At 40.6% G+C, this 22,558-nt stretch overlaps 2 protein-coding genes across 11 annotated transcripts; one reads left to right on the plus strand and one right to left on the minus strand.

Moving 5' to 3' along the window:
- Window positions 1-1,380: 1,380 nt before the first annotated feature.
- SYCE2 (synaptonemal complex central element protein 2) lies at window positions 1,381-21,161 on the minus strand. Of its 10 annotated transcripts, none has more exons than XM_081845664.1 (4): window positions 20,766-21,161; window positions 4,870-4,991; window positions 3,100-3,304; window positions 1,381-2,207 (listed from the first exon to the last, which is right to left on the minus strand). In XM_081845664.1, exons 2-4 carry the CDS (start codon window positions 4,983-4,985, stop codon window positions 2,013-2,015), a joined length of 516 nt encoding a protein of 171 aa, XP_081701790.1. In that variant the 5' UTR covers window positions 4,986-4,991; window positions 20,766-21,161; the 3' UTR covers window positions 1,381-2,012. The 10 variants fall into 10 exon arrangements, with proteins under 10 accessions (XP_081701790.1, XP_081701783.1, XP_081701791.1 ...); XM_081845657.1 differs by lacking the exon at window positions 20,766-21,161 and adding an exon at window positions 11,122-11,191; XM_081845665.1 differs by lacking the exon at window positions 20,766-21,161 and adding an exon at window positions 6,786-6,896.
- Window positions 11,413-22,519, plus strand: LOC309332483 (small integral membrane protein 44-like). Its single transcript, XM_081845707.1, has 3 exons — window positions 11,413-11,531; window positions 18,200-18,509; window positions 21,157-22,519. Exons 2-3 carry the CDS (start codon window positions 18,260-18,262, stop codon window positions 21,315-21,317), a joined length of 411 nt encoding a protein of 136 aa, XP_081701833.1. The 5' UTR covers window positions 11,413-11,531; window positions 18,200-18,259; the 3' UTR covers window positions 21,318-22,519.
- The last annotated feature ends 39 nt before the right edge of the window (window positions 22,520-22,558 follow it).

Genomic DNA, 22,558 nt, shown 5'->3' on the forward strand with positions numbered 1-22,558 from the left:
TTTGCGTTGGATATTTTAAATAAAAAAACAGCATATTTTAAATATAATAAATAATTTTAAAACTGGGTTGCAAGCAGTGGCATCAGCTGATTGTGAAAGTGTCTCTGAATGGAAGTTGGCTGAGTTTACCTTAAAAAACAACTCTGCTGAATATAATCTGTATACCAACTGGTTAACTTCAGAGTGAATTGAGCACTATTTACTCTCAACTCAACATGCTTCCAGGCCAGTATAAAACATGAACATAAGATCTTAAGCTGTCACTGCCACACCCAAGGAAGCAATAAATTTTTGGATAGGTCCATGATAAATTAAACCAATTAGCATGCATACTTAAATTAGCAAGTTCAATTTCAATAGTGATCCTGAATACCAATTCTATCCCAGGTGTTCTAGAGCTGAAACAAAGCTCTCCTTGGTGAATTATGATGTTAAATATCTTACAGATCTTCTCTGAATATTTGCCAGACATGGACTAATTTATATTCAATTATATCAATATAGTATATGGCAGCAACTAATGCACCTGTTTTAAAATGGGTTACATGAAATCTAAATGGAACCCCAGCCAGTAATCTGGCCAATGCACTTTGAAACAGATGAAGTTTCTGAGTCATCTTTAAGGGCAGCCCCATGAAAAAAACATTGCAGTAATCCGATTTGGAAGTTACCAGAGAATGCAGTACATTAGCCAAGTAATTTCTGTCCAAAAGGGACTGGAGCTGTTGTGGCAACTGGAGTTGAAAAAAATGAACTTCTAGCCACTGAGGTCACTTGAGCCTCTAGTGTAACTTGAATTCAGGAACATGCAGGGAGCAGTGGCAAGATCATGGGACAGAGCTGTGCATGCCATGCAGCCTGCCTTTCACTCCTTAAGTTAGTTTGCTATCTTTGTATGTAGTAAAGGATACTGTCCCATCATCAGTGTTGATTTTAATATCAACTTCCAGTCCAGTCATCCTGTTTTCAGCAAAATGTTTTGGGCCAGCCCTGCATATCAAATGAGATAGTGTTGGATATCTTCAGTACCCTAAATTGTCTTTGCAAGGAGTATATCATTATCTTGGTGGTAACAAAAATCCCTGGCTTAATTGCAATGCATGCTGTGGTGCAAAACTTGCAGAAATGACTAGCAGTAGTAGCATAATTAATAAGCCACCATGACCAGACAACTGAATAGTTCAGCACCCTTTAAAAAAAATGTCCTGTTGAAATAGCTCAATGATGACAAAATGGAAGCAGGAGACAGAAATCGGGGACCATGTTTCCCTTCATTCTGTTTTAGTCAGTATCTTTTCAAGCCATTTTGTTATATTTATAGTTCCTTAAGACATAATGGCAGTAGTTCAAACTCTTCTGTAAAACAAAAATAAAGTACAGTTTTTCATGCCAATATATTTCCAATTTTATTAAGTTTTCACCCTGGAATAATTCGACTCGTACACACAAGCAAAGAATGGCAAAGTGCCTGAAATTTGCTTACTGAGGGCCAAATGTGATATCTGTTGCATAGTTTGGTTTTGTAGTTGATTTTTTATTAAATGAAGGGGAGGAGCCTTTAACTCTTTGTTCCTACTGTGTTGTGATAGGAATCCCACCTCCCATGATACCAGTTGTGATGTAACAGGTGTGTGAGATAGGCCCAGCCAGGCCTGTGGCAGGGGCAAAGGAGTAAAGGCACCCTCCTGCCATTCAGTGGTCCCAATCCTGCTACCCCACCCTTCCACTTTAGCTATTTAACAAAAATCTGCTATATAATATGAACATGTCTAGTTTGATCCTGATAACTGGGATTCAATTTTTTCCTTTCTGTTTAAATACGTTCTTCCTTTCTCCACCTTCATTATTTTTTAAAGTATTTTTGAAACAAGTAACAAATTCAGAACAACAAAAACAGTCAGAACTCAGGTTACAGGGGCTTGGGGTACCAAGTAAGTATATATCCATTACATTCACCAGTGATGCAAAAGGACATGTAACAATATTCCCCAACTTTTTCTCTCTCCATGCAATCACAATTCAGACTGCTCACACAGGTCTTTATATAACATCTCCACAGTGTGACAGACCTTCCTGAGCTCTGTTTCAATTTGTTTGATCCTCTCCATGATCTGGTAAAGCTCTTGGATTTTATCTTGAATGAGCTTGTTATGATGATCATAGACAGGGAACATGCTTTCCTCCAACTTCTCTGCCAAGCTTGAAACCTTTTTGGTAGAAAGAGAAAGAAGCAGGAGTTAAAGTAGACTTTAGATTTCTAAGGACTCCTTAGGAATAGGGTTTCCCTAAATAAAAAGACTACCTGCTTTTCATTTCTAACACAAATGTGTCCACCTATGAGTAGCTAAGGATTAAGTGATAATTCCTTAAGAGTGGCTATGCTCACACATCAGCTGTATGACAGTCACATTTACGTGTAGGGTCTAGGAAGTATAGCAAAATGAAATGGCAGGATCGGGCTGTGACAAGTTAGAACACAATCAAATAGGCAACCATGCAGTAATTTTGAGTCCCTTTGAAGTGATCACAAAACGCTATTTGTGGTGTGGTCACTGGGGCTTTTTCAGGTGTTACTGATGCAACATGGACATGTCAGTAAACATAGGAAGGAGAGCCTGGCAAGCAGAGGGTGGCATGCTAAACACTGATTGCACCATGTTGGTCTCCCCACTGCCTCGCCCACTAAACAACAGCGACCCATCTACTGGAAAACTAATGTAGCAGCTCCACCCCACCCATAGAACCACTTCTGCCAAGCACAGAACAGTGCAGAGTTCACAGATGAAGATGAGCAAATTAGTCAATATGGATGTGGAAAAAGCACCTTTCAATACAGGAAGTGGGAAGAGGAAAGAATTGAGGGAGTTTGTCCAGTCGGTGGAGGGGATGTGGTATGAGGGAATAAACTCAAGGCTGGTACTTAACATTTTTCCAGGACACTGGTGTTAACAATTTGTAAATCTTAGTTAAATGCACCAGGTAGATTTGTAATGTTTTGGGGGAAAATAATACAAAACATTTGCTAACTGGCAAGATGGAGCTCAATAATTCTTTCCTGATCCTCAGATTCCCTGCACTCCATTACCCCCACATATTTACCTTCATCAAAAGACCTTCTCGAAAATTGTTCATGAGCACTTGGTCTTCTTTACGCTTCTCATTCATCTTATCAATTATTTGCTGGGCTCTTTCTTGCAGATTTTCAATAGATGAATCAAGGGCTATAAAATAACTTGAGGATTTGCTGTCCGACTCCCCTCCAGTTGTATTTGAATTAGGAAGAGATGTGTTGGAAGTTTCTTTCCTATAGATCATGAAAAAATGTCAAATGCTGTTAGAATTGTCTTCATTTTTGCCTTTGAATTCAAAACAGCAAAGGCACCAATATTTTACTCAATTTATCTGATTTTTTAAATAAGTTCAAATTATAAAGAAATTGGTTATGCATACACACAAAATAAGCCAAAAGAAATGAATCATAATTTAGTCATATCTTACAACATTCTACTTCACAGGATTATCAAGAAAGTTTGCTCAAAAAAGTAACAGGAAGAAAAAGTCAAGACCACTCAGTCCAGACACAAGGGGACATATCACCAAACTGGTTTCTGATTCCAAACCAAGGTGCATTATTGGGGGGGGGGAATTCTCATTGAGGGCAAACATATTCACTGTAAATTCAATAAAAAATTGCCAGATGTTATAAAATGTATCTCTTAATTTGTCCCCTAAAGAGACATATTTTGCTTAATTATTCTGAGACTGACAGGAATCAGGCTTTGTTGTACCAGGTACCCAGCAAGAGGCCAAGGTATTCCCAATGTCTAGTGATAACCAATCTGGCTGTCATTAATAGGAAGCCTACAAGTTCCTTGAGCTTTCAGTCTTCATTTTAGTTTTCACAGTAATGGAATAGGCAGAAGATCCTGGCCCATAATACAGTTGATAATGATGAAAATTATATCCCCAAAGAATGTTGCTTTGGGACACTCCCACCAAGTAAGTCTCTTTACTGTGCCAGCATCGCAAGTAGGAGAGGTTGTTTTAGATGTATGGAAGAGTTGCACTGGCATATTGTGCCAATGAAACACACTTTGAGAATTACCTCCACTTGCACCAAAAGATTCCGGGTTTTCTTCATATCCAAGTCTCTGCCACTGACCCTTCCTCCAAAAAGCCCAGGGGGAGCATTGAGAAGGTTATCCCATTTTATCCTCACAACAACCCTGGAGGCTGAAAGCCCACCAGTGAATTTCATGATTGAGCCAAAGAACCCCATCCAAAATCCTACATTTCATCTAGTATTCTCTTGATTGAAGAAATGTGGACTCATCCCTTCTCTCTGATCCCATAATTCAGTGGGGGTTACTGGAATATTCTGAGGAATAGGCCCTGGTCTTGCATTGCATGCAACGGGTCCCAAATCAGTCCCTGGCATTTACAGGCGGGGCTGGGAAACACACCTGTCTGAAGCCCTGAGGAGCTGCTGCCAGTCTGTAGAAAATACTGAGGTAGATGAACCAATACTATAAGGAATATTCCTATGTTCCAATGGTTGTGGCCGTAATGTGCATAATATTTGTGTACAACCTTAGTCAAGCATCCACATTTTGGTTATGTGGTACTCTGAACCAGGTGCAGCCATAGCTGATACTGCTAAGTGTTCCCATACTAGGAGTGAACCACACTGAAAACCAATCTCTCTAAAAAGTTTGCTTTATGAATGATTCCAACTTTGTTACCCATATCAACTCCTTCACATTTGTTAAATCGTTAGATTAGGACATGCTTTTGTCAATATGCACAGTTATTTTAAGATTTAACAGTATTTTGGTTTATTTGGTGTTTTTTTAAAAATGTAATTCTTACCTGGATGGATTATCACTTAAGTCATTTCTTTCTAGATTAGTGAAGATGTCAAATGGACTATCAGGTTTATCTTGCTCCTGTTCTGACTCTTGGAGCTGAAATTTCTTATTAGACATAGCAGCCTATAATGATGAGGAGAATAAGTTTATCTATAACACAGAGATTTAAAAAACACCAAAGGATAATTACAAAATACTTGTATTACAAAACTTATGTACCATTTCTCTATAAGGAAAATTATAATAAATACTGTAACTAACTGTGAATACTCTCAGAAATTCAGGACAAGCATGCTGAGCAGATTTAGGCATATTTTGTCTGTGGTCAGCACAGTACATGTAAGTGTTCATTCAGAATCCACTAATCAAATCTGTTGTGGGTGATGGAAAATGCTAAAATCTCAGATGGCTCTTACTGATCTTGCCTGGGTCATGAAAGAGATAAAATCCTCATCTAGTTCCAGATGAAATCCAAGCCTAGCATTCAATATCTATGTTTACTTGGATTCCATCCTTGGCTTGGGCTTGTATTTTTCCATCACAGGACAAGACATTAGACTGCAAGCCACTTCTGACACTCCAAAACAGGTTTTGATGCAGCAGAGGCATCAGCTGAACAGTAAAATAAGACACTCAATGTGTTGTGCATGCAAATGAGATATATTTCCTACTCTGGATTGTGGCTAATATGGAAAAACAGTTAATAAGGTGAGGACAGAGATGCCCATCTCTCTCACATGCCCACCTACATAATGACAGCAACTTGAGAAGGTTAAATAATAAACCTGCAATAGAAAAAATGAATCTGAGCTGACTTTCCTCACCCTCCACCCCTAGTTTGCTGAGAACCAAAGAAATGATGACTTCTTGAACAACTTCTAATCTGTTCAGCTTGGAGTTGGCTGCAGAGCATTCTATCCGCAATTTGATTTATCCTGCTTCATTTATAGTCACTGTGTTCAGGAAATTCCAATAGGAAAGGAATTAAGTGCAATCTAATGCTCTATATGTATATCTGAGAATGAATCTGAATCACTATGTATGATGGTTTGCTTCTTTTCAAGTGAGTAATAATAATGTTAAATAAATTTTTTAAGAAGCAGTTTTTCTCCTCCAGAAACCGAGAAAAGACGGAAGCGAAAATATATCTGCATGCAAGATGGAAAACGGGGTTTTTTTTTAGCTGATAGGCTGATGAGACTTGGGAGCAAAGAAAAACCTCAGCTTAGATACCTCTTCAGTCATGAAGTTGTGTGACTTTGGCCAAGCCCTTCGTTTTTGTCATGTATGAAAAATTGAGGTTATCATAAGAGAATTAGGCTTTTGTAAGTTACGTATACCATTCAGTTCTCCATTTAAAAGGGGGGGGGGGAGTTTCCTTTCTTAAACATCTCCCCACTTTTTAAAGCTTTGCTAATGTTACAATTAGAGATAAGGAGGGGCAGGTCATTTTCATGACTGAAAAAGTCACAAAAGTAACAAGTTTTTGTACAGTACCCTGGCACCTTCTTGCTGCCCAGCGGCAGCCATTTTGTGCTGGCACCCACAACACTTTTAACAATGTGCATGTACTGGCACCTCGGGGGTTTTTTACCACAGAAAAGAAAGCACGAGGGGGGGATTACAAAATGGTGTACTCTGTGTATGGTAGGGAGGGGAGTTGATGGGGTACATTTCTCTCTGCCCGATATTGTAACCAAACGTCTTGATGTGTGACTAACTACGAGGTCCATGGGACACTACTCAGGACATGTTTAAGAGACATTGCTATATAAATAATCTCCTCACAGAAATGAAAAAGGATCACACACACCCTACTCTCAAGAAGGATTGTGCATGGAAGAAGAGCCCAAAGGAAAAATGGGAGATGGGGGTGGGGCTTGAAACTGATTTTGTGAGAAAGGTGTCACAGTTTACCTTTTTCCTTCACTGCTTTTATTCTAAGACAAGTGGACCAAACTCTGCCCTGAGGGAAAGCTGCTTCCCGCCCAAAATTCCCTCAGGGCAGCAGCAAGCCTTTTCCTAGCATTTAACGGGTACGAGGGGCCTGGCTACAAATATCTGCATTTCCAAATCACCAGCCATCAGAATACATTTTGTTTGAATGAAAGACTATTTTTCTATTTATTTATGCTACTACATATTTATTTATACTCCCCCCTCTTTTCCTGACAGGGAATAGCTCTACAGTGGTACCTCGGGTTGCATACGCTTCAGGTTACAGACTCCGCTAACCCAGAAATAATGCTTCAAGTTAAGAACTTTGCTTCAGGATGAGAACAGAAATCGTGCTCCGGTGGCAGCGGGAGGCCCCATTAGCTAAAGTGGTGCTTCAGGTTAAGAACAGTTTCAGGTTAAGAACAGACCTCCAGAACAAATTAAGTACTTAACCCGAGGTACCACTGTACAGTAATACCTCATGTTACGTCATAGTGGGACGTCGAATTCCACCCATTGCATTTAATGTCTTGCCATTTAAATTAAAATTGTAATACAGTGGTACCTCAGGTAAAAATTACAGTGAAAATGTATATTAAATAGGCAAACTTCTAATCTTTTATAGAAGCAGACTGGTGATAATTGAGAACAACTGAGATGATTTAATGACACCTACAGTGGGGCCAGGAACCACTACATTTGCAATAATACATAGCATAGATAAACTGGCATTGGTCAGCTAATTAACATATACAGTATTATAAATTTTTTTTTGTTTCTATTTAACCCAAAAGCAGTGGCATTGAACTTTTTCATGTATTGTAATTCAGCTGTTTCATGTTGTATTCTTCCTTGAGTCCAGAATGGACACCTTAATGGAAGAAGTGCTAGATTATATTTGAATGAGTGGACATGAGATTGTAAACAAGTTGATAATTTGTTTGGAAAAAACTTTTAACGATGTAAATGGGAGCGGGAGACGTGAGGAAGTCCAAAGAAGTGATGAAATTATGTCTGTGATAGAAGTAAGACTGTTTATTATTTGTGCATTTATATTTAAAAACTTTAATAAATATTTATAAAAAAAAAAAAAACAGAATGGACACCTTAAGATAAGTTTATTAAAGAGTGTCCTGGAAGGCTGGTTTGTGGATATCCACTGGTTTGTGGATATTGCAGTTTCTCCTGGCAATGTCCACTTCTTGCCCAGTTCAAAATAAAATTAGTTAAACATTAGTTGCAAGTCCATATAAAATACATACTTATACATATAATCTGCCAGTTCTTTCATTAATTTGCTATTCTGCAAAGACCGATTTGTAGAGTAAGAACAGGATAAGAAAGTTGAGAGCCATGACTCTGAAAATCCAGAGGATGGAAAGAAGACTCTTGTCTTTTAAAAGTTAACAAATCTAGACTGAGATTCCACAATCAGTGAGGCTTTGTGAGTTGTCCTGGATTTGGGTGACTCCACATATGAGATTTGCCAGCTGGTGTATTTTTACTATCATAATCCATGTGCAGACAGCACCAAAATAGAGCTTTGCACCTTAAGAAAAGGGGGCACACCTCCCCCTTGCCTTGTCTAATAGGATTACTAAACTAAAATTATTACACTACAGAGCACTAAAGCAAAAAGCCACCCAACTTTCTTGTTAAAGTGGAGCGATATTTTGAAAACGATCAGAAAAGAAACGCAAGACAGAGGAGGCAGCGCTACCAGGTGGGAGGATGAAGTATTTTGAGTTTAGGAACCCTGTCGAGATAAATATTGCTGAGTGTTTCATCCAAGTACATTTCCTTAAGTCCAGAAATGTGCAAATATCCCAGGCAATTCATTTCAATATGTTATGGCCTAGTTAATTAATAGCAACAACAACAAAAGCTACTTTCAGCTTTTATTTTAAAAATAAAAATGATTTTTTTAAAAATTTAATTTTGAAATCAATTTTTTTTGCAGAGTTAAAAGCTCAGAAAGGTAGTTTTAAGGTTCCAAGAGAGTGGTTTTCAACTGGTGTGTCAGGATCCACTCCTGGGCCATGATCTAAGGTGGGTCACAACAACAGGGGTGACTGAAAACTGGGTAACTAACTTTTTATCGGCTTCTGTGACTTTAAAAAACAGTTTATTGAACATTTGTGTTATGTTTTAACCTTTATAAATAATAATAAACATTAAAAACATTTAGTAAGACAGATACATTGACATATGCAGCAATCAGCAGGTGATCATGCTTATTCCCATGCAATAAATGAATGCTCCTTCAGGCAAGGTGAGAGTAATTGAAGTGGAAATAGTGATTTTGGTGTCAAGTGATTTTGGTGTCAGAGGCAGAAAATCCCACAAACCCCTTTCCCCAACCTTGGTATAGTAAACATACAACAGTTATTAAATAGCTAACAACAGGCTGCCTTTTCATGACACCCAGAGTCAGCTTCCTCACTCTGCTAACAGGAGTAAAGCTTTTCTTTCTCCACTCCACATGACCAGTTTTTGTTTTTTACAGAAATGGGATATCTGTCATTTGTTCCTAGCAAGCCCTGGTGCAACTTGATACCTGCACAGCAGTTAAATAGCCTAATGTGAATGTCTACTACATCCTCCCACATTCCATCTTGAGACTGTGACCCGATACAAACCCCATGACTTCATCATCAGCCAACAAACCTCTCTTTCCCCACCTCCTGCATTAAATCTGATTTCCATCTATCCTGAAGACCAGTTCTAGAGAACTCAAAAGCTTGCACACTATATTGTAATATTTTGGGTGCCCTAATAACACTATTGTCCTAATATGGAATTTCTTTTCTTTTAGTATCTCTTTTACATCTTACCTAGTGAGCTATTTAGCATTTGAGGGGAACTGCATCTGTGTGAACACGCCTTCTTCCCTACATAACCCTGTTTTAATTTGTTGTTTTTTAAATTTGTTTTTAATATTGAATTTTAAATTGTTGCTATGAGCCATGGGACCTGAGGGTGAAAGGCAGGTAATAAATTGAATATAAAATATAATAACCATAATACTGTACAATATTGTTATACACCACCCCAAATCTCTGAGTGGTTTGAGATTTCAAGGAGCTCCAGGGGCTTTTACCAGAGTCTTTCCTTTTGGAGACCGTGGTGCCTTTATGTTATATGTTTTATTTACACATATATACAACCTGAGCCTGCCATGGAGGAGTTCAGAGCATCAACATTCCAAAAGGGATTTGTCTTATGTATTTATGTTTTTACACATGCTGATTTCCTAGGATTGAAAAGTGCCTAATACACAATTTAGAAAAGTTTGCCTAGTTAAATTAGTTCTTTCACACTATTAACAGCATCTAGCACACAGCTCAAATACACACATGAGTATTGCACATAGATTAACGCACAGGATCTGGCACCCAACTTAACACTCAGCGCTTAATTAAATCCTGACTCCAGAAATTAATGGTCTGGCGCCCACAATTACATAACAATATTTTTTTAAAAAAAAAACAAAACAAAAACCTGCTGCTTTTTCCATATGTGGTGGTCTTGCAATAAGGTTAAAGCTTACTGGGAAATTATATATAATGAATTCAAAAAGATGTTTAAGATAACATTCGTAAAAAAAAACCCCAGAAGCTTTTCTCTTGGGAATTATGGGATCAGAACTACCTAAACAGTATAGAAATTTATTTATGTATGCGACCACAGCTGCAAGAACGTTATTTGCCCCAAAATGGAAGGAAGAAGAGGTCCCGGCGGGAGAAGAATGGTTACAGAAACTGATGGAGTATGCAGAAATGGCAAAACTTACTGGAAGAATAAGAAATCAAGATAACAAACTTTTTAGAAAGGAATGGAAATGGTTTATTGCATATTTACAAATACTGTAATCAGATCAAGACATTGGCAGGATTATTGTAAAAACCTGCAGTTTCAAAAATATATACGAGATATGTATGAGAATAGATGAATAAAAAAATAAATTAAGATGATTTAGAGTATGCAGGAAAGGACGAAAATAAATTCAAAGAAGTGCAGAAAGAAGGGGAAGGGAGACGACCTGGAAATAATAATAATAATAATAATAATAATAATGTTAAAATTATGGTTGAATAATTGTTGTAATGTATATAAATGAACTATTTATCTATCTAATTTATATACATTACAGCAAATATACATATATATATATATATATATATATATATATATATATATATATGCATATATATATATATATATATGCATGCTGTGGCCAGCTTCCTGCAATAATGTGCTCCCTTCAAAACAAATTCACTTCATGCTGATAGTTGTAACTCCTTTAAGCCACTACATTTAGGAGATGTGTGTTCAGTTGACTATTCTTATCTTGTATCCTAGGCTCTTCTCTACTGGTCATTGACCGAAATAAATATACTGTACTACTGTGCTGTTATCATCAGCTGTGCATTCAAAAGCCCCAAATGAGATCCAACCAGACAAGAAACCATTCCGTGACATCACTTGAGTGGGCGGAGTCTTTCCCTGGGTTTCCCTAGCCAGGCGCTCTCTGCACTTTTCAAAGCAGCGGGCTGGGCAGTGACCGCAGCTGCTAATCTATTTGTTGTGCTTCTTCAGCGGAGTCCTGAAACCAGAGGAGCTCAGAACTGCCTTCTTCTCAGCTGCTGCCTGCCAAACTTGCAAAGAAGCAGATGCGCCATCAAAGCAGGGGACGAGAACATAAAATCCAACATCACCACCCAGGTAAAAGATGGGGAGGGGTATGTGGAAACTAGAAGGAAACTTTTAATAACTGTGCAGGAAAATGATGTTAGTTTCTGTCATTCCTCACATGATAAGCAGCAGCACCCACCAGAATTCCCTTTGCTGCACCAGTGGAAAGTGTTAAAAGTGCAGGTTGCTTTTGCCCTCGCTATGGAACATGTTAAAATGTGTCTGCTTGCTTTCTCACTTGCTTGAACAGCAGTGCATTGATACAAGACCCCTGGGTTTTATGCTGGATTTGTAGGGAGGGCAGAGAGTCATATAACAGGAGCTGATGCCAAATCGTCCCTTCTGATGTACTTTGCCTTCTGTCTCTCTGTAACTAGCTATAAAGTGATGCACCCCCAGAGCCACTCATAACTGGCACTAACAATTTAAATATAGTGGTTTTTTCTGTTTGCATTTTCTTTTTTCTTTCAAGCCATAACTGCAGAGGCAGGCTAGGGGGAAAACAACCAAACAAAAGAGCAGTTATTTTAAGCCTTGTAAATCTTAATAACTTCTTGGAAGGCTTAGGAACAAGTAACAGGATTCCACAAAGCCTTTGCTCAGTAACCCTCATTGGAATTAGCAAGAAGGCGAGGAGGCAAATTTCCCCACAAATGACTTTATTGCTTTTAAAATTTGAATTCTTTTCTCAATGGTGCCTTTCTACCTTTCTTTCCCCCCTTAGAAATTAAGTGCTGCTCAGTACCAACAACTGTTATACCCAATTGGAGGAGGCAGCATCACTTCCTATTCATTAATCTGGTTGGGTAGCCATGTTAGTCTCTTGTAATAATAATAATAATAATAATAATAATAATAATAATAATAATTTATTATTTATACCCCGCCCATCTGGCTGAGTTTCCCCAGCCACTCTGGGCGGCTCCCAATCAGTATTAAAAACAATACAGCATTACATATTAAAAACATCCCTGAACAGGGCTGCCTTAAGATGTCTTCTGAACGTCAGGTAATTCTTTATCTCTTTATCTCTTGTAGGAAAAAACAAGACTCCTGTGGCAAAATGCATTTAACAAAGAAGGCTTTGTATTGTATTTATTAGTTTTAATATGCCACTACTACATCAGGCTGAAAAAACCTGAATAAAATTCTTACTACGCAGTGGTGTCCAAACCTTTTTTCAAAGAGGGCCAGATTTGATGAAGTGAAGGGCCGTGAGGGCCGGCCAAAGGGCCAACCAAAGTTGTTGCCCTTTTTAATGATTTTACCCCAAAGTTGCTGAGGTTTTTTTAGGCTTTTACCCCAGGAAATAAACTGCCACAGGGGCTGGATTAAACTGACCAGCTGACTTTGCACATGCCTGGATTAGGGGCAAACCACTCTTTTTCCCTGCCTTGCTTTTCCAATATTCAAAATAGAGGCAATCTTCCTTTCTAAGGGCCAGGGTGCTTTTTTACACAATCCTTCATTTCAGCAAGTTGTTGGACAATGTCATGAAGTTTCTGTCAAGTGAGAATATTTCTCACATTTGAAATACAGTACAGCTGTCTAGTTCCCATTTGCCATGCTAGTGCTATGAACAAAGGCTCTGGTATCCTTAATAGCTGCGTAGCTAAAATGCATTTTTGGAGATATTACAAGGCTTTGAAAAGCTGTACGTTCCTGGATCCTAGCTGCTAGCAGTGGCCCTATTTGGGTGAATAGTCCTAAAGGTGTTTTTATATATATATAAAAAAACCTTTGGAAGGCAATAGGAAGGTCACTCATTGATACTGATGTGTTAATTTGCTATGCTGTCTTGCATGTCCGCATTCCTATTGATGCATACTTCTAACTACATAGACATGGGACCTGCTTCCTTGTGGTGAGCTCCCACACCTCTGCCAAATTTCTGGGATAGTTCCTGGCCTATGGCTTGGCTACACAGTTATAAAATTTATAAAAGCTTTTTTTTTTAAATTACCATGTTTATTAGTTGCCCAACAGCCAAGATTCTGTCATATAATAAAAACAATAAAACTCAATATACAATTCTAAAAAGAAGCATGAAAAAGGTAAATATATCACAGAGAGAAAGCTAAAACTATATCCGTTTTAGAACTTCATTCTGAAACATTCCAAGTGTTAAAGGAAAAGATTTAAAAGGCCATCGTAGCTTGGACATTGATTCGCTACTGGTTGATTTTTGTTCTGCCCAGTGAAATATTGCTACTTTCTTTGAATTGGCAACAAGTGCTTCTACAGGAGTCTTAACTTGTAAGATTATTGAACTGTATTGCATGGCTACAATGAAGTCTGAAGGTGTATTTTTTACAGCAATCCTTTAAAAAAATATATATATTTATTCAAATTTTAAAGATTACAAAGAGAAACAATAAAAAAGAAAAATAAGAAAAAACATAAGAAATATAAATAAACAATTAAAAAAGAAAACAAATCAGACCTTTACATAACTTTCTTTCCTTTACTTATTTCCTTGACCTCCTCACACCTCCCTTTTTTGTATTCTAGTTCAGTTAGATGTTTCAGCAAATCCTTTCCAGCTTTGTTTTTATCCTAATAATTTATCTTAATATACTATAATTCTCGTCTTTCACCGATTAATAAATCAATTTTAACCTAATCCTTTATAACATTTCTGCTAAAACCACATTACTTCATTCCAACAACCTTCTAACATTCCTTAATTTTACAATGTTTCTGTAAATAAACTTTAATTTTTTTCCAATCTTCTTCCACCGTTTTACAGCAATCCTGCTATGCTGACCAACATGCAGCATCAGCAAACATCAATAACCCAGAACAAGTTATTGCACAGAGATAGAGCAGGCTTCCAGTTTGCTGTTGCACTCATGGCTTTGTCTTAGGACTCCTAACATCCTTCTGGACCGTCTTGAGGTGCTGAGAGCTGGGGGCACTGTCATACAGTGGTTCCGCTCCTTCCTCCTGGGCCGTGTTCAGAAAGTGGTGGTGGGGGATGAGTGTTCAGACCCCTGGGCTCTCACTTGTGGGGTGCCTCAGGGTTCTGTCCTCTCCCCCATGCTTTTCAACATTTACATGCAGCCGCTGGGAGAGATCATCAGGAGGTTTGGGCTGGGTGTTCATCAGTATGTGGATGATACCCAGCTCTACCTCTCTTTTAAATCAGAACCAGTGAAGGTCCTGTGTGAGTGTCTGGAGGCGGTTGGAGGATGGATGGCGGCTAACAGATTGAGGTTGAATCCTGACAAGACAGAAGTACTGTTTTGGGGGGACAGGAGGCAGGCAGGTGTGGAAGATTCCCTGGTCCTGAATGGGGTAACTGTGCCCCTGAAGGACCAGGTGCGCAGCCTGGGAGTCATTTTGGACTCACAGCTGTCCATGGAGGCACAGGTCAAATCTGTGTCCAGGGCAGCTGTTTACCAGCTCCATCTGGTACGTAGGCTGAGACCCTATCTGCCTGCGGACTGTCTCGCCAGAGTGGTGCATGCTCTGGTTATCTCCCGCTTGGACTACTGCAATGCACTCTACGTGGGGCTACCTTTGAAGGTGACTCGGAAACTACAACTAATCCAGAATGTGGCAGCTAGACTGGTGACTGGGGGCGGCCGCCGAGACCATATAACACCGGTCTTGAAAGACCTACATTGGCTCCCAGTACGTTTCCGAGCACAATTCAAAGTGCTGGTGCTGACCTTTAAAGCCCTAAACGGCCTCGGTCCAGTATACCTGAAGGAGCGTCTCCACCCCCATCGTTCTGCCTGGACGCTGAGGTCCAGCGCCGAGGGCCTTCTGACAGTTCCCTCATTGTGAGAAGCAAAGCTACAGGGAACCAGGCAGAGGGCCTTCTCGGTAGTGGCGCCCGCCCTGTGGAACGCCCTTCCAGCAGATGTCAAAGCGATAAACAACTACCTGACATTCAGAAGACATCTTAAGGCAGCCCTGTTCAGGGAAGTTTTTAACGTGTGATATTTTACTGTATTTTTGGTTTCTATGGAAGCCACCCAGAGTGGCTGGGGAGGCCCAGCCAGATGGGCGGGGTATAAATAATAAATTATTATTATTATTATTATTATTATTATTATTATTATTATTACTACTGAGACATTATAAATCAAACTGAATAGTCACTATCCGTACTTTTCGCTTTTAATTTCCTTCTGACCTCACTAGTTAACAGCTCTGCACCTTTTTACTATCACCGTGTGTGTGTGTGTGTGTGTGTGTGTGTGTGTATGCAACTGTCAACTGCCTAGCCTAGGAATGATTTATGCCATAATGAAATGTAACTCTTCAAGGTGCCACAAGATCCTTTGCTGATTATTCAGGAAGGTTTTGTGGAAAGAACTAGTACCCCATTCTGACTTCATATTGCCACATCTTTACAATTAATTTTGCTCCCTCCAGCTACCAACTTTATAACTGTAGAAGTGGATGCCAGTACCAATCGTTGACAAAGCTAGCTGCTATTGCCCGTCACCTAATCATCCTCCCACAGAGAGCATTTTGCTAGTTGGTGAATATACATAGTAGGAGGTCAGTAAAGGAGCACACCGGGATAGATTTATTATGAAACAGGAGGTTGAAAACACATGGGCTGAAACTCCATCCCATTCATACTATGCAAAATGCAGTCAACCTATTTAAGGTCAGAGCTTTTGCCTTCATACTAAGGGTGTTAACAGAGCAGCAAAGAGCACAGTAAGCTAAACCTCATTAAAATCTCTTCTTTGCAGCAATATGAAAATAGTTGCCTACTTAATAATAATAATAATAATTTTTTATTTGTACCCCAGCCACTCTGGGCGGCTTCCACAGAGACCAAAAAAACACTAAAATATCACACATTAAAAATTTCCCTGAACAGGGCTGCCTTAAGATATCTTTTGAATGTCAGGTAGTTGTTTATCGCTTTGACATCTGATGGGAGGGCATTCCACAGGGCGGGCGCCACTACCGAGAAGGCCCTCTGCCTGGTTCCCTGTAGCTTTGCTTCTCGCAATGAGGGAACCGCCAGATCTGTTTGCAAATATTATGCTAACTTAGTAGCATTATTTGCACCTTACTTAAATGGGTGTGACTCCGGCAGGAGTGTCATTTAGAAAGGCACAAGAGGAACTCTCCTGACTGTATTTGGGATAAAGAAGGAATTATTTGCAACAGGTTTGCCTTCCCTTTTGGGCTTTTCAGCATGTGTGGTAAGATGCAGTTGCCCATTTGTTTAATTTTCCTGCCACCCTGCTTGAGGAACACTCCCATCCTGTGATTTAAAGGCTGGGAGAAGCTTGTGGGATTGCCACAAAAGAGATGGATAAATTTCTGGGAGATAAAATGGCGTATGGACCCCCTTCTTAGAGTAGAACTGGGATCGCCTGGAACATCCTTCTTAACAGTACTAAGACTCCATCTGTGCTTGAAGTAGGGAACCAGTGGCCTTTCAGATGCTGTTGGACTCTATCTCCCATCAGTCCCAGAAACCATAGCCAGTGGTAAGGCATGGCAGTTGTAGGCTAGCAACATACTGATGACAGCAGGGTGATGTAACCTGGCAATGGCCAACCTGTCACCACTAGAAGATCAAGTCTTAATCGCTCTCTGCAAGTTATGGGGAAGTTTGTCAGGTAGTTTTTCTTGGTGGTGCAGCACTTGTAGCACCACAACCTGAAATTGTTAAAAAAATTAAATAAATCCCCTTATTTGCCAAGTTCAAATAGGGAATTCTAATGCTAAATGTTGATGTAACCCATTTGTAGGACTCCTAGTAAATTTTCAATTTCTGTTGAATATTTATTTATATGATAATATTTGAGTGCTCGGCATAGAAAAGGACTGGTACCTGCTTTGGAATTTTGAGGGGGAAATGACCTGTCTCTGTTCTAATGGCTAGGGAGGGAAATAGGATTAGTTGTTTGGAGCAGAAGACTCAAGGAACTGCCTGGATAACTTGTTTCTTTATGTATAGGTGTTGGTTTTACTGTATTATTTACTTGGTGCTATACACAGCTCTGTGATTTTCAAATGAGAAGTGGTATAGAATATTTAAAATAAAAGGTAGAAAAGGATGGGGGAAAGCAGCATTCTAAATAAATAGATGAAGATAGACGGGAATGAAATTACAAGTTCTGTCAAGGTTTGACAGGATCTGGCATACTGGACTTTTATGCAAACCTCTTACCACACCTAGAGCTTAGTCCTCACTGAGGTGGTAAGCCTGTGCCTAGACAGTACTGCTTCACACTGTTTTTGAAAAGATTCCATGTGCACAAACATTGGAGAACCCTCATTGGTTTTTAACTCTCCCTGACCCCAGTGCCATTTTCCCAATCTAAATTGTCACTTCCAAAGCTGTTACTGAGCCCAAAATAGCAAAAACTATTAAAGCAGCAGCTGCTGGGAAACACTACTCTCTTTTTAAGTCCAATGTTCCTGCGGTAGGATGCTAAGAAACCTGTTGGTTGGTGTCAAACAAACAGTGAGCCAAACAAACTGATTTCGGAGGGGTTACCCAGGGGGTGCAGATCAATGGTTTCCTTGCTGCTGCTGCCAACCCATGCTCCATTCCCCCAACAAAAACACCTGCATGGTAAGGCAACCCCCTCTTCTCCAATACCACTGCAAATTTGGCTGTAAGAGCAAGTATAAGTCATTTGCAAATGGCATCAGGACAGGGCTCATGATGGGCCCCTAACTAACCAAAGTATCTTCCCCTTGTGTTTCAGACTCTCCCTGTCCCTGCAGCCACTTATCCACCAGGCAACAAGGCTCCACAATATCAGAACATGGCTCTCCCCTCTCAAACGTGGCCAATGAACATGAGCTCCTCGAATCGCACCGAGACCTTGGCACTACTTACTCAACCCTCTTCCTCCAATGAGAGCCCTCTTTACAGTGAATACCAGCCAGCTGCTTATGACCTTGTTCCATTGCCCAAAGCTGTGCTCTACATGATCATGGCCGTGATGGTGGTGGTGAGTGTGGCCTATGCCATTGTCGGTCACCTGATCAAAGACCTGGCACATGATCTGGCAGGTGAGTGTGGCAGGTGACAGCAGCAGTGATGTACAATAAACTATGCTCTTTGTAGCATTCAGTGCTTTAAAAAAAAATCCCACAATCTGCACCAAGAAAAGCTGAATTCTGTGACCTGTATAATTATGCAGACTTCTCAAGCTTTGCCCAATTTACAGTGGTACCTTGGGTTAAGTACTTAATTCGTTCCAGAGGTCCGTACTTAACCTGAAACTGTTCTTAACCCGAAGCACCACTTTAGCTAATGGGGCCTCCTGCTGCTGCCGCACCGCCAGAGCACAATTTCTGTTCTCATCCTGAAGCAAAGTTCTTAACCTGAAGCACTATTTCTGGGTTAGCGGAGTCTGTAACCTGAAGCGTATGTAACCTGAAGCGTATGTAACCCGAGGTACCACTGTATTCTGGTTTACTAGCCATGAGAATGGACACTGAGAAATACAGGACACTAACTACACAGAGCCTTATTTCTCTGTATTGGCATCCATCTGTCTTGAGAGACAATGGGGTGCACCTCCGGGGGTGAAGTCAAACCTTTGTGTTAGCAGCGCTCTAGTGACCTCCCTGGGACACAAGCCTGGGTAGTATGTATGGAGGTCCTGGGCTGCCCAAACAACAAGACCCTCTTCTCAGCATCACTGATGTGGTTCAATAGAAAGCAGAGCAAGATGTCTGGCACCAGCTTGGCTGCAGGAATTACCGGAAGAAAGCATACAAGGCGCCATCCAGCTGTCTTAGGGACTCCACTCTGGCTTTGTGTAAGGTTTACTCCTTAGTCTTTTCTTTTCCTGAAGATATCCCCACAAGGCGTAAGTAGTTTAGGATTGAGATGGGCTACCTTCTCAGGATTATGATCCCTGTTACTAAGGTTTATTTCTGTAAATCTTATTAATTCACACATTTTGGTTTTTCCAAGCAGTCACTGTTGAGATGCTTTCTAGCTACCAGGGCTAGAAACATTTTTGAATGGAAATTGTGAAGAAACTAACTTTGAACTCTGTACCGTACTCTGCATTTTGCCTATGCTCCTGTAGTGTAAAATATACACACAGCCCAGCCTTTTATGACTGTTAAAAAAAACCCAAAACTCATTACCTATTTCAATGGGATTCATGTGCTTGATTCCAAGATGTGAGAATGTTTTGCACATAGAAATTTCCAACAGTCCTGTGAAATGCTACACAACCTGGTTGTAGTCCTGAGGTCTGAAGGTCAGCGAGTAGAGCTACGATCATTCCAATAAAATGTTTTCTGGTGGGACCAGCTTTGTAACACAATTCCCATCTCTATAGGGCTCTTTAGTTGGGATAGGGGAAAGACAGGGGGGAGCTGCAATGGCAGACGTTCAACACTAGGAATTTATGGATACTGTGACCATCTCCCCTACAGCCCTTCACTTCTACTTGCAGAAAATAGGGACGCGGGTGGCGCTGTGGTCTAAACCACTGATCCTCTTGGGCTTGCCAATTGGAAGGTCGGCAGTTCAAATCTCCACAACAGGGTGAGCTCCCGTTGCTCTGTCCCAACTCCTGCCAACCTAGCGGTTTGAAAGCATGCCAGTGCAAGTAGATAAATAAGTACTGCTGCAGTGGGAAGGTAAAGGACGTTTCCGTGCGCTCTGGCTTCAGTCATGGTGTTCTCTTGTGCCAGAAGCGGTTTAGACATGCTGGCCACATGACCCGGAAAGCTGTCTGTGGACAAATGCTGGTGAGATGAGCACTGCAACCCCATAGTCGCCTTTGACTGGACTTAACTGTCCAGGTGTCCTTTACCTTTACTTGTAGAAAATATTTGGGGTTGTAAAGTGCTTCCATCACTAGATATGTGCCACAAAGCATAGCGTAATATAGCTATATACCACCACAGCATAAATCTGACCTACACCATAAAAGAAAAAGAAAAAACCACTTGGGCATAGTAACACCACTATTCCCAGACATGACACAAACGAAGTACTATTTTGCATTATCTTGTTCTATAATTGAACACTTATTTAAAACCAACACTAAAGGGTACTATCTACTATTATGTGAGCTGAGTTGGCCTGTCTCCATTCACTTGCCATAACCAACGCCAAACAGCTTGCCCTTATATTTGTATTGTATCAAAGTGCATCCCTTATATTGTGTGGCAGTCCATCACACTTGCTGCTAGAGGCCATGTGCTCAAGTTGATGAAGTTGAGCTCCATGGAGAATGCAGAACCCCATCTAATACAGAGTCAGATGAAAACAGGGCAGTAGCTATCCATAGTAGGCACCTATTTTGTTAGTAGCTGCATTTCATTTACAATAAATCAGCAGGTAAGTTTGCAATGCAGAACACTAGTCCAGCCATTTTCTTAGTGGTGCTCAAGATTCCTCCCCCTGCAATGCTAAGGTGCTTTTCCTACAGGAAAGGAAAACACAGGATGGCAGCTTTGGGGACATTTGCCTTTAGGGAATAGGATATATAGCTTAGTGGGAGAGGATGATTCTATAGGCACAAAGACTCAGGCTCACTCCCTGGCACTTCCTTTTAAAAATGGATCTTGGATAGCAAATCAGGGAAATACAATTTGGCTGACAATACAGGGCTGAAACACCTTCCCCTCCTTGATAAAGCGACTGTAGATGGCAGTTTCATGTGCCCCCTTTAATTTCTCCCTCTAGATTGCTTGCTGGGGCCACAGCCTGAGGAGCCTGACGAGGAGGAGCCAGAGCCCCCACCTCTTACAGGTTTCCAGCCCTCCCTCTTGGCCAAGGCCCGCACTTGCAGCTGCTCAACACACCACCACCAAGAGGAGGTTCATATAACATTAGAGGTGACATAGTGACCGTGGAAGAGCAGGCAGCACAGCCTTGCGGAAAAGGAGAGCGGAGTTCTTGGCTTCCTGAATTGAATGGGAGAAAATGGGCATGGCAGACCAGCAAAAAGAGCCCAAGGAGGGAGGCAGACGACCACGTAAAGAAGCACTGGCCTGTTCTGAAGCAAACAGTCGTCCCGCCTTCTCATGGCAACAGCTGTCTTGCTCCTCAACTTCTGGGACTCTACTTTTCTGGCACCATGAATTCAACTTCCATGATTATCATTATTTTTAGTTTTATAGGCAGTGGCCTCTTCTCCTTTTTCTTCCTAAGAAGACTGAACTGGAGAATCACTGGAAACTCACCTAACCAGCTTCATGAACCAGACTACTGCTTTGGGCCTAAGAGGCTTTTGTCTAGACTGCGAGAGGAAGGGCTGGGCTCCAAAATGGTACCAGAAGGCAGAACCTAGGAAACAAGGATCTGGAACCACTTGGTTGTTGAACACTGCTTCAGCTTTGTGATATTTTACTCCATGAGGTGGAACATCCAGAGTCTGGGGAGGGCAAGGCCTACTCACACAGCTCTGGCATTTCAAAAGGGCTTTTTTGTACAATAAAGTAATTAAACCTGTATGCCTTGTGGGCTCTTGTCTCTAATTGCTGAATGACAGGAAGTTAATAATGACAGAGGTAGTGACTATCCTTCCTCATTTGGCACTTGGCCTGGTCATGGTCTCAGCTCCTTTTTGAGAGCTTGAATATGAACAAAGTTTTAGCAGAACTCCCCAAGGTGTAGAACATGGACTTTCCTTCTCTGCAGATCTTCCCCTTAGTAGCTGTAGCCCAGATTTTGCTTTACAGTCCCCCCACCTCAAACTGTGTGTGCTTTATCTGACACCTGCTTGTAGAGACAGCTGGAAATCAGGATATCGAAATGTGTATATACCAAGTCCTTTCCGAACATTTGCCTCCTACCAGGCTTCCCAAAATACAGCGTTTGGTAGGAAAAGGGTCAACGTAAAACCAACCCACTGTCCTCTCATGTTCTAATGCTTAACAACATTTTAAGATCAACAGCAGCCCTGCTTGTGGGTTCTTTTGAAGAGGGCATGAGACACAGAAGGATTGGGGATGAAGAGGAGACAATAAAATGATTATAATGGACGAGAAGAGGAAAGGTTGACATGGAGGCAAATAGAAGAAAGAATTCAAGGCACAGAATTTTTTTTAAATGCTGAATTTTTGTGCGGTGGGGAGACGTGGCA

Source organism: Podarcis erhardii (genome assembly GCF_964252035.2).
Source record: "Podarcis erhardii genome assembly, chromosome: 17".
NCBI classification, from domain to species: domain Eukaryota; kingdom Metazoa; phylum Chordata; class Lepidosauria; order Squamata; family Lacertidae; genus Podarcis; species Podarcis erhardii.

What these genes read in the sequence shown, in the direction of transcription:
- LOC309332483 (XM_081845707.1), top strand. Translation starts at nt 18,260, where the DNA reads ATGGCTCTCCCCTCTCAAACGTGGCCAATGAACATGAGCTCCTCGAAT. An exon ending in CCTGGCACATGATCTGGCAG is followed by an intron (nt 18,510 to 21,156) that starts GTGAGTGTGGCA and finishes TTCTCCCTCTAG; the next exon opens with ATTGCTTGCTGGGGCCACAG.
- SYCE2 (XM_081845657.1), bottom strand. Translation starts at nt 11,187, where the DNA reads ATGACCAGTAGAGAAGAGCCTAGGATACAAGATAAGAATAGTCAACTG. An exon ending in TGAACACACATCTCCTAAAT is followed by an intron (nt 4,992 to 11,121) that starts GTAGTGGCTTAA and finishes TCATCATTATAG; the next exon opens with GCTGCTATGTCTAATAAGAA. An exon ending in GAGAAGGTCTTTTGATGAAG is followed by an intron (nt 2,208 to 3,099) that starts GTAAATATGTGG and finishes TCTACCAAAAAG; the next exon opens with GTTTCAAGCTTGGCAGAGAA.